Source organism: Pantherophis guttatus, chromosome 1 (genome assembly GCF_059756535.1).
Source record: "Pantherophis guttatus breed Tessera chromosome 1, ASM5975653v1, whole genome shotgun sequence".
In the NCBI taxonomy this organism is placed as follows: domain Eukaryota; kingdom Metazoa; phylum Chordata; class Lepidosauria; order Squamata; family Colubridae; genus Pantherophis; species Pantherophis guttatus.
In genome coordinates, this window is record NC_142063.1 from 72,876,055 (window position 1) to 72,888,154 (window position 12,100).

The 12,100-nt window shown below is 37.5% G+C and overlaps 1 protein-coding gene across 7 annotated transcripts in view; it reads right to left on the minus strand.

Annotated features, from left to right (window-relative positions):
- The window catches only part of SMOC1 (SPARC related modular calcium binding 1), a 68,874-nt gene extending 58,652 nt beyond the window's left edge, over nt 1–10,222 (minus strand). For 4 of the 7 annotated variants that reach the window (XM_034417658.3, XM_034417655.2, XM_034417654.2 and 1 more), the window contains exon 1: nt 9,796–10,195. In XM_034417658.3, the coding sequence (XP_034273549.1) occupies nt 9,796–9,903 (108 nt within the window). In that variant the 5' untranslated portion in view covers nt 9,904–10,195. Of the gene's footprint in view, nt 1–9,795 lie in introns of all 7 variants that reach the window. The other 3 variants (XM_034417656.3, XM_034417657.3, XM_034417659.3) reach the window with 2 other exon arrangements.
- Nucleotides 10,223–12,100: the final 1,878 nt, after the last annotated feature.

Sequence of the window (12,100 nt, forward strand, 5' to 3'; positions counted from 1 at the left end):
AGTCCTCAGCTAGTTTCACAAGTTACCACAGCTTTTTGATGAAAATAAGATCATTCTAAAAGAGTTCCTGGGGTTTATTGTCTAAACAAACAAACAAAGTCTGATTAAATGCATAACTGGGTGTTTAAAAGCCAAATGATGTATCCCTATATAATCAAGAGAGGGTAACTCTGGTAATGTACCTTTAATTTACACTGTTAGGAAAAAGATCTCAAGACACAATCTGCCTTTCTTTTTTGCATAAGCAGTTTAAACTAGAACCAAGAATACCCCTTCTACAATATTACAGAATTACATGGTTCCTTGTGAGAGAAAAGATGAGATAGTTTATAAAAGGTAAAAATAGAATATGGAGCCAAACTGTGAAGTACAAACTGTCTGGAAAGAGATACAGAAATGCTTACAAATAGGAAAAAATGTATTTGCTTTGAGTAACTCAGGAGAATCATGAGCTGACCATAGTCAGTGTTCACAAATATACTGTAAATTAATTCCTGACTTCACATACATTTTCCTTTTATGCCATATTTCTAATCCTATTAGACTGAATTCATATATCGAACTATTCCATGATTTGTTTACTAAGGTAATTTTAGTAAAAAGTGTGAGCCAGGCATGGAATTCAAATAAGAGGCCAAAAAATACTAAGTGGGTAGAATTCTAAAATAGGTCAAGGAAAACATAGTTATACCTAAACCTTTAAGCCATTTTATAAATAAGAAGCTTCATAATCTGTTGAGGCAAATTAACAAGCATGGGAATTCCCCCTAGAGAACAACAATGTAAACATTACATCATTATACTTCTTTTGGAGCCATCTCTATCAAAAAAAAAAAAAATCTTGCCTGAATGCTTTATATGCTTCTCATTGGCTGTCCTTCAATTATTCTTGTTTAGAGCTATGGTCCACAAACAGGAAAAAGTATGTTTATTTAGCAAGCCAAGACAAAAGCATTCCTCTCAAGTGGGAACAAGACTCTAGTTAAGAAATTTAAATTTAGGACAATCTCATCCAAATTTTAGGGCAATTCCAATGCCATTTTACAAATATACGCATTATTTTCTGTTTCTCACATATGATTACAGCAATGAGAGAATTGCTATGTTATGCATAGTAGCTCAAAGTCCACAGACCAGAATATATGGAAAAACTCATTTCAGTATAGCTCATGTTTACACTGACGGAATATATGTGCTTTGCTTTTGTTTGATACAGTACATAAATTCTTAAGTAGAATTAGTGTTACTTACTATAGACATGGGTGAGCCTCCAGGTCATCATTTCACAGATGTCTTGCTGACCATAGATATTTCTAAACATGCATAATTGGTGGCAACACAGACAGTCTTGTTGAGAACAAGCATAATCAAGCATTTACCACAGTAAGACCTTATGCACATGCCATCTGGGAAAAAAATCAAGTTTCACACATATACATGTCCTACAAATGATCCAAAGCTCTTATTTTAACAGCATAATGTATGATGCACTTATGACATCCTTAATTTCAAATACAATTTATGCTGGTCTCTTCGTCAAGTGCTACAGATTAGGCTATTTTAGAGCATGACATGAGACGTCCAACCCATTTGCAAACCTACCCCTAGTATCTAGGTTGATTACATGTGTACTTCTTACAAAAATACTATGAAGTCAACTTGTTCCTGAGTGCTGTTTATTCGTTCAAAGCTTGTGCTTTTTGTATTAAAAATAGCAGTCTTGCTCACAGACCTTTGAGAACACAAAGCAAAATTTATTTTAAAAATGACAGAAGTAGTTATAATAATTGAATTAGTATTTGTCCAACAACATGTACAGTATAGTTAAGAATCAAATAAATAGCAACTTTCCAGAAAGGTGACATTAACCAAGTTTAAGAAATTTTAAAAGTATTTGTGTGTGAGATTGCTGACCAACTACCAAAAATAGGAAATTTGTCCTTTAAATCAAGCCAGGGCTTAGAAAACTGGAATATTGCCAAGGTGACACTTATTTTTTAAAAAGAGATTTAGTGGTGATTGAGAGAATTACAGATAGATTACAGATACATCTACGGATAGATTATTATTTGTCAAAATAATAATCAATAAAAATAACCAAGCACTAGAAAAAATAAACCTGGCTGAAGGAAAATTGCCATAGATCTTGCAAAAATAAATCCTGCTTCACTATCTGTTAGACTTTCTTGAGAGTGTCAACAAATGATCCAAAGGGCCTGTGGAGGAAAGTGGCCCTGTCACCACTCCATACTTGGAATTTCAAAAAGCCTTTGACAGGTTTATAACCAAAGGCTCTTAAATAAATGTAACTATCATGTGACAAGAGAGCTTGCAATTCTATGGGATGCTAGGTAATTAAAAAAGGAAAAGCAATGAGGACAAATAAATTAACAATGTTCCCACAGGAAAGAAGGAAGAAAATGAAGTCCGTAACAATCTGTTCTGAAACGGATGGCTTTTAACTTGTTCATAAATGTTCTTAACTTACTAGAAAGTAGTGGGCTGGCAACTGTTGGATAAAACCAGACTATAGACAAAATTATTACTGTGAAGAACTCCAAAAGAATTTCTGTAACCTGGATGAATAGTCAACCAAATGGCAAGCGGAGTTCAATTATTTGTATGAAATTCATGCTAAAGTGTAAAGATCTGTTTGTGACATACCAAGTAGGTTGCCCCTGCTGGTACTGTTTGTTATTGAGGAATCAGAATCTGAAACACACATGAGAAGTCAGCAATTATCACAAATACTGAAGCCAGAAGAAGAATTCCAAACTGCAACAGGAAATGACCTATCATTAGTTATCATTTGTTTGCAGAGAGTAAAGCTCAATCCATTGTTATTCCAAACAGAACAAAGCAGTTTTCCGCATTAAAGCTAGGACTTTCTAGTATTCTCACTTTAATTAATCTTATATTAAATGAAATGAATAAACAGTTATGGTATACAGAAGTCTTAAATCTTATGAATACACCAAGCTTCTCTTTTGTCAAGAGTAAACGAAAGGGCTTTCAAAAATCATTCTAATATCTGGTTGTAAATGCAGATACTTTGTTATGCTTTATAGAGTTAAAACTTCTATAAAGTTTGATTTATCGCTCTAGAGGAGTTAGCATTTTTATTACTATCTCTATCAGTAAAGTACCTTGTGTTCCTTGGTGAAAAATATGGAAAGGACAAAAAAGAGATTTCCCAGAACCTACCTATGTAATGAGTGCACTACACTGCAGTAAAAGATTTTTATGGTATCACATCACACCATCACTGCAGGGAACTGCTTTGCTAGATATCTTTATACTTAGAAAGGATTTATGATATAAAAAGCTATAAAACACATCGATAGATATATCAAGAGATACAGCTCAAAACAACCACACATTCTGTTAAGCAGCAAATGATTATCACAGATAAAACATCTACCAAAATATAATTTTGTACAGACCAGTTTCAGACATAGCCCTGGGCCATTTATGGATTGCATTAAAATTATGACTTGCACAAAGGGACATAATTAAGCAAAGATGAAATTATCATGAGAAACAAGCACAAGCCCAATGAAGAATATACTGCAGGTAGACCTTGGTTTACAATTATTTGTTTAGTGACTGTTCAAAGTTACAATGGCACTGAAAAAAGTGACTTATGACCGTTTTTCACACTTACGACTGTTGCAGCATCCCAGTGGTCATGCAATCAAAATTTGGATGCTTGGCACCTGGTATGTATTTAGTAGGGTTGCAGTGTCTCACAGTCATGTGATCACCTTTTGTGACCTTCTGATAAGCAACATCAGTGGGGAGGCCAGATTCACTTAACAACCATGTTATTAACTGCAGTGATTCACTTAACGCCATCACTCTGCTAAACAAATAATTCCCTCAACACTGTCAAACTAAATAATTCCCTCAGCACTGTCAAACTGTTCACATTAGGCTGCATTATTATTGCTACTGGTCTTCTCATTGTTCCTGTCGCCCATCTCCTCCCAGTTGTGACTGCATGACTGTAAGTTTGTTGCTTGTATCCTTGCGATTTATATTGATATTGTTTCCTAGTATGATTTGATTGGTTATTGTACCGTATGACTGTCACTGGGTGTTGTGCCCTGTGATTCTTGACGAGTGTATCTTGTCTTTTTATGTACACTGAGAGCATATGCACCAAAGACAAATTCCTTGTGTGTCCGATCAGACTTGGCCAATAAAGAATTCTATTCTATTCTATTCTATTCTAGTCTAGTCTAGTCTAGTCTAGTCTAGTCTAGTCTAGTCTAGTCTAGTCTAGTCTAGTCTAGTCTAGTCTAGTCTAGTCTAGTCTAGTCTAGTCTAGTCTATCTGCTGCAAGAAAGGTTGTAAAATGGGAGAAAACTCACTTAACAGTTGTCTTGTTTAGCAACAGAAATTTGGGGCTCAATTGTGGTCATAAGTCAAGGACCCAGGTTGTGGGGGCAATAAGCTGACACTGTATAAATATACAAAAGTATGAAGGCTATTGCTTAACGCATTGTAAGTTGCCCTGAGTCTCCGGAGAAGGGCGGCATATAAATTAAAGCCAAAAAAAAAAAAAAAAGGACTACCTATATATCAGAGAAGAAATTATCAAAACCTCTATCTCTCAGTGATGGTTGCCTTTGTGACTCTGGGACAAAGGCAACCATCAAACTGCAACCTGTTGCCTGTGCCCTTCTTTATTGTACCTTCTTGGGATGTAAGGAATTTGTACACCCATTATTTCTAAGGTTCCCTGAGAGAAATTATTGATTCTATGATACTTGTTGCCTTGCAGATAATGTAACTAAATGTAACTAAAGCAGTTGCAAAGTTTTCTATATCACTATTAAGATGAGATGCCCAGTTCTGCCTTTGTAACTTTATCAACAGTGTTAACCCAATTTTGTTTATTAACACTATGATCATGTGGTGGATTTTACTGCATTGCGTTTCAATTGTATTGATTGATTGACCAATGGCTGCAATAAACTTGCTGCTGTGAAGAATGTTCTGTCCTCTAGATGTTGCTGAACACAATCATCAGTCACAGCCAAATGGTCAAGAATATAAAATTTCTCTTCAAGGATGAGCAAGAACACCAAATTGGTTATAAACATATGACATCAGTTTTGAGGTCTTGAAACAAATTCAGAGAAATCTGAAACAAAAGTTACATCATTCCTACAAGATCAGAGTACTCTCTTAAAAGGACAATTCCACCAACCAATGCATTCAGGCAAGACAGTTCAGAACAAAGTGAAGAAAATGCCCAAACAAAACTTATTTTAAAGTGTTTTAAAGAATCAGACATGGTTTGATTATTGAATGGTCTAATATTATTATTAGACAATTGTCTAATAATACAATTACTCAACCATATGACGCAATCTACTCACTCAGGATGTACGTTTGTGGAGCTCAATACGACACAAGAAATCCCTACTCTCACCCCCAAACTTCAGAAAGCAGAGGAAATACAGGTTGGGCTGCTATTTGAATCAGATAATGTGGCCTGAGTAATAGAGCATTCATGGCAAAATCTGTATGGGAGAAGTGACAGGGTTATTTCCAGTGAAGAAAACTATTCAAGTTGTTGTACTTCTTGTTGCGCCCATTTTCTATGAATAGTATTTGGATGGATCCAAAACATAATCAGAGAACACGGTTTTCCTATACTGTAGTGGGTTTTTTTCCCCTTTGATAGAGATTGACATTCTAATCTCTTCAGAAATTATGCTCAATTTTAAAATTTCATGGGGGGGAAACAAAAAGAGTAGCCAAACAGAAATCCACTGTCTGATATAATGAGTAAGCCAAATTGGAGCACAAAAAGAATGGGAAAGACGGATGAATCCAAGTGGGATTAATTATATCAAGTTTTTGTTTTGCCCTGCTGATTGAGATAAAGCTGGAGTTCCTTGCATTCTTCTCTCCAGAAACTGTTAAAATTATCAGAGAGTGAAACATCTGGGTCTTCTGTCTGGTGACTCTGCCTAATTCAGCACCATTCTTGTGTCACCATTCATTCTTATCAGACCCATTCAACACATTCAACAGCTTGATGTTTAAAAAAAAAGCTGTCTGCTTTCAAACAGTTTGCACTATTTTAATATGCTGCTGCTGCTGCATAGTTTCTTTAAAACTCAGGGTAATCAATATGAAAAGGTTTATACAAGTATTTGGCTTTTGGGTAAACTATCTGTGCTTGTCCAATAAATAAGCAAAAAAGATTCCTGGCAACATCGATTATGTAGTCTAGCCTAAAAGACTCCCAGAATAGATCTGTTTTAGGCAAACTCCCTGTTTCATTCATAGCATCTATGATGATGCCATATAATTTCTCTTCATACTAGAAATCCTCTTGTTTTCCCTTTGTTTTTTCTTGCAAAACACTGAAGAGGGAACAATGGAATACTTGTGTGATGTCCTTTGGGTGACAGCACTAGGAATCATCTAGCTGAAGCTTCATGATTTTAATATGTTAACTAGAACGAAGAGTACACAATAGCAAGAGCACTTACACTTATATACTGCTTCACAGTGCTTTACAGCCCTCTCTAAGTGGTTTACAGACTCAGCCTATTGCTCCCAACAATATGGGTCTTCATTTTTACCAACCTCGGAAGGATGGAAGGCTGAATCAACCTTGAGCCTGGTGAGATTTGAACTACCGAACTGCAGGTAGCCAGCAGGCAGCAGAAGTAGCCTGCAGTACTACATTCTAACCACTGCGCCACCATAGCTCATAACCTGAAATCCTAAAGTTACATGCATATCAATAGGTCTCAAAGAGGCCCTTTCTGAGTGGGTGTACCTACATTTGTATTAGTCCTCCCCACCCCCACTCCTGGTATTTCTATTTGATCCCATTCTACTTAGTTTTCAACAATTTACAGAAAACAATTGTTTGGAGAACTCTAGAAAAATATGTTGGTGCCATTAGACTGAACAATGCATGGTATTGTTTCTTTTTTACCTTTTACAATGGATCTTTTACCTTTTTCTTTGTATTTCTTTTATTGCAGCAGAGTTCAAATTCAGTAAATAAATAAGTTTTCTCAAAGCCCCTCTCCCTTATATATACACACAGACACACCTGTACCTTTTTCCAGCATTTAATGGGGTAGTAGAATCCGAAAATACCTGATTCATCCTAAAGTTGGATTTTGATCTCTCATAATTCAAAATATTTTTATTTTATTTAGATTTAGAACAGGAAAAAAAAGTGCTGCTCTTTTGATTAAGTGGGGAATCTAGAGATACAACATACAACTTTTCATTAGCTTGTTCATTAATTAGGGAGTCAATCTTTTTTTCTTTCTCAGACCGTTCATATTCATGGAAAACAATAGCAAGTAATGTTATAATTTTTTGGCATTTTGGAATACTTTCACAATTTCTAGTTCAATTGCAAGTACTAATGTTCCACAAATCCAGATTTCCAAGCCTAAGCTAAGGCAATTCTGCTAACTTTCTGTGCTCCATTGCTCTCTCTCCATTATAAATAAAACAAAACCCTGGAAGCAATTTCTTAAGAAGATGTAGTTTAGCAAAGAAGATATTGGCCTAACTTTTTTATCACATAAAAAAAGGCTACAATGAATTATTCAAATAGTGTTTTGTTATGCAGATAGGAGCATAAAGCATTGCACGAGGATAATACTGACAGCTTTATTGGCAGAACCTAATCAGCAGGATAAAGGGTATCGGACAGGATAAGCCCCTTTCACTTTCAATGTGCTAACAAACTAATGGGGGGAAAACAAAACCACCATACTTTTCAAACAAATCACTTGGGAAGGAATTGGAGTCAGAATTTATGAGTTGAACATCATTCAATACAGAGTTTTACACTGAAGAGGAAACAAGTAAGCGTTTTAAAGGACATAGATCTTCCTCAACAAAGATGGAAGGAAAATATTGGCTGTGACCCAGCTAGGAAAAGACATATTAAAGTACAATCTGAAAAGGGTTTGCTGAAGCCATGTGGCAAGAAGGTGACAAATCAGCAGCTGCCTTTCAATGACCCGAGAATCTCTTGAAATAGCTTTTAATTTTTTTTTTAAGGATGTAGCACAGGGAGCAATTAGAGAGGCTTGTAAAGTCAAGTACATTAAAAGCTGTACTTGGTTTTAATTTAATAGACAAGCTTGTGCAGTTTATATAGGCCAACATCCATGTGTTTTACTTCTCAGATCAACTGTTCCCAATTAAGCCTTTCAGATACCACCATTTGGGGTCCAAGCATAGATTCTATACATGCTCTCAAGTGTTGAAAGGCAGCTGCCATTATCTTACATAATAGCATGGCTTAAATTGGTATGCAGTAAAACTTTAGGTAATACATCCTTTGTGCAGACTTAAATAGAAACCCCAAATTTCTGCTGCCTTTGGAATTCTTGAGTCTAAGGATTTATGACATGCACTGGATTCAATCTGCCACATTTTAACTATTGCTACACATCTGGTCATAAAAGGGGCTAAAAGGTACAGCTAGACAGCATACTTTTCCCTTTCTCCTTAAAACACATCAAACATTCTTACAATGACAGATGTTTGTGTGGCCTTCTAGCTTTCATTCAGTGATGCTTACCACAATGCACTGCCACTGAATTCTTTAAATCTCTGCCTGCCTTCTCAGTAGCAACTTCCGCTCATGAAAACTCTACAGACTTGGATTAGATATTAGAATTAACATACATATGCATATCCAGCAATAGAGTTAAATAAACAGAAGGCACTTTTATCAGATTTAGTCCTAAAGTATATTTTTAAGGGGCTGGCAGGCAAAAAGGACTAAGAACTGAAACTTAATATAGGCAGGCCAATTCTATCCATTTTAGAAGAATTGCCTTAACTCAGGAGCAAAAGAAACAACAACAGGAGTCTGGAAGCACCTTTTCAGACTAACACATTTTATTAAAAGGCACAAACCTTGTGAACTACAAGCTCATTTCATTACATGCTATTTTATCCCAGTTTCTTTGAAATAAATTCTATTTAGTTCAAATTTTGCTTTAAAGTATGCATGGGGCTGCTAGCTGTAAAACTAGATTACACTGCTCTTAAAAAAAACTTTCTGGGAGAGAAGCATTTAAATTTAATTTAGCCAATCCTTCTAGCATAAATTAAAACACAGACTTCTTTCCACCAAGCCTAAATCTAAGGCATGAGAGTGATTGGGGAAAGGTTAATTTTTAAACTAACATTTATTTAATCCTCATTTGGAAAAATAAAACAAAGTCCTAGTGATTTGTTTAGACTGCATGGCAATTCTTTGTTCCATGCAAATTTAACAAGAGAATGCTAAATTTTAACCCACCCATATGTTCATTTATAACAGATCTTTGGTCCCTCAAATTTATCCCTGGGATTAAAACCACAATATTAAAAACCAGGGCTGAAAACTCCTCAAAGCCACCACATTTTTCCTTCCTATAATAACTCTCCAACTTGCTCTACAAGAACCGCTTTTCATAACGGTAAAAGGCCATCTTTTCAAACACCGGGGCTCCCGAAGTTTGAAAGAAAACAAAATGTGTAAATTATTTCTCCATTAGAACCAAGTATGTATTTACATGGAGAGGAAGGGGGTTTCTTTTATAACTTTAACAAGCTTTTTTTTTAAAAAAAAGCCTCCAAGTCCTGTTTAAATAGTTACACAGCAGAACGCCTGTCAAGAAGGGAGTAAAACCAGATCCAAGGGCTAGCACGAAGAGAGTTAAATCAGAAAAGTTTGTTTGAAGCACCCTCCTCCCGTACCAAAAGAGGGGACAAGAGGCTGGGCGGCGGGGTTACACTCACCCGGGGGCCCGTGGTTCTGTGGAGGTGGACCTGCGAGAGAAGCAGCAGCAGCAGCAGCAACAACGAAAGCAAGCGAGCAGTCACCAAGCCCCCAAATCTGGCAGGCATGGTCCCTCGGAGAGCAGTAAGGAATATCGCAGCCTCAGGACAATCCGCTGCGTATAAGGCAGCGGATTCGAGGTGTTAACTCTGAGGGGCTTCGACTTGCTTCTGCCTCCCTTTAAAAATAATAATAACAATAATAAAAGGCTATCCGGGGAAACCCGAGCGCCGGCGACTTTATCCCCCTGCCACACAGTCTGTGCGCAGATGAGAGCGAGGGCGATCTACCCCTCCGGCCGCAACAGGTTAAACACTTCAGCCTGAGCCATTGGGAGGCAGGATTCCCATTATAAACCCCACTGCCGGGGCAGGGCGGGGCCAATTTAGGCCAAGCCCGGGTGACTGACAGGCCGAGGGAACTTTCCCAGCCTCTCCGGGTTTTTCTTTTTTAGCCCCTCCACAATCTGAGGTAGCAAAGGGTTTGGGTTTTTTTCCTCTCCTCGCTGCCCGCGCTTCCGATGGTACATCTCATAAAGAAGTGACCTTCCAAGAAAGCCTCAAGAAGGGGGTTTTTTTTTGTTCTGGCTGAACAGCGCCTGTCTCTCCCCCACTCCCCCCCCCCAGTTTTATCCTAAACATCAGAGTAACTCACTCCATTTTCTGCTTTTTCATGACAGGCTGAGCGGGAGACTAATCTTACATGTGCTGATTTTCCTTGGCTAAACTAAGACTGGCGGAAGCCACCTTCTCAACAAATACAAACCATAACTGGGCCAGAGACTGTTGACCGAGATCTAGGGTTCTGGTTGCCCACCCCCTCTTGCAACAGGGATGGGCAGTCAGTAGCCTATTGCACAAAATTTTAAAAGTTGTGAGGAAAAAGTGTTCTGTTCTGCTCGGGAAGCATATTAGGAGAAAGAGGGAAGGAGGTAGGGAAGGGGTGGAGAGACAAGGAGTGGATCTGCCTCATCTTGTTGGGTCCTTGTTAATTACTGGTTTTAGCATTTCCCCCACCAGTTACTGGTGACCTCTGACAGATACCCCTGAAGGAAATGTAACATTTGAGAAGCCTGCTTCACAAGCAAAAGTAGTACAGTACTAAACAGAAAGCATCCTAAGTGTGCATCAATACACAGTTGGTGGGATGCAGGCAACATCCTTAGTGTAGAGAGTAGAAAATGTAGCTTGCATTGAATAGAGTGAGTCTGCTGGCAGTAAAACTGGGCTTCAGAAGTTCTTGTGACATACTGGGGAAAATGTGTCAAACTTTATAGGTACTGTCCTTATTTGTTGGGAAAGCTGCATCTGGCCCGGCTGATAGCCAAGTTTAGACCTTCACTATTTTACTTATGTGAAAGCCTCCATTGGTGAAAGTCATAAAGAGTGGCAAAGGTCACTATGACCAGGCTAAATGAAAGACCCCAAACTGGAAAATAATGCGAGGAAATGGTAAAAGACATGAATTGATAAATAAAATAGAAGAAAATAAATATATTATGTGGGACTGTATGCAGAACAGATAGTTATTTTGGTAGTGTCAAGAGAGTATCTTGGGGGGGGGAGGGTGAGTATAAAAAAGGAATGAAGTGAAACTTCTAGAATTAAAGTAGGATGACTGTAGGAAGAGACTGCCTTTCTATCCTCTATAAAGGGGCCAGGAAAACACGAATTGCAATAGTAATAGATTTGGGGGGGGATTTCTTTATTTATTTATTTATTTAATTAAGTGCCACAAGAGTCCAAACCAGCTCTTGGCAGCTCACAATATAAAAAACAATAAAATCACAGCTCAAAGGATGGGATCTGGTTGCTCAATTCCAACTAGGTTGGGTGCCATCTTCCTTAAGCCGAGATGTGGGAGAATAGCCTTATGGAACATCAACAGGGTGGGATCCATACTATGATAGAAAAGGCACGCTTCCTGGGTCACCGATAGATGGCACTGTTTGGTTGAAGGAATTCAAAGCGTGCCAACTCTGCTGGCATGGACAAAAAAAACTACAGTTAGCAAAACATTTTGCTAAAAAGTATAACTTTGAGGAAAAAATTAGTATAGCAGCATATCTGGCTTGCATGTTCTATTGATTTCAAATTAAATTAATCATAAAACTCATCAATCTCCTTTCCTGCATCAGTGGTTAGAGTATAAACTTCAATAGTTATCTTATTAAAAGGTTAATATGAAGCATAATTGATATTATTTAGTCATTGATTGCATTGTAACAAGCACTGTTTTTGCTGAACCCTTCCTGACTATGAAAGC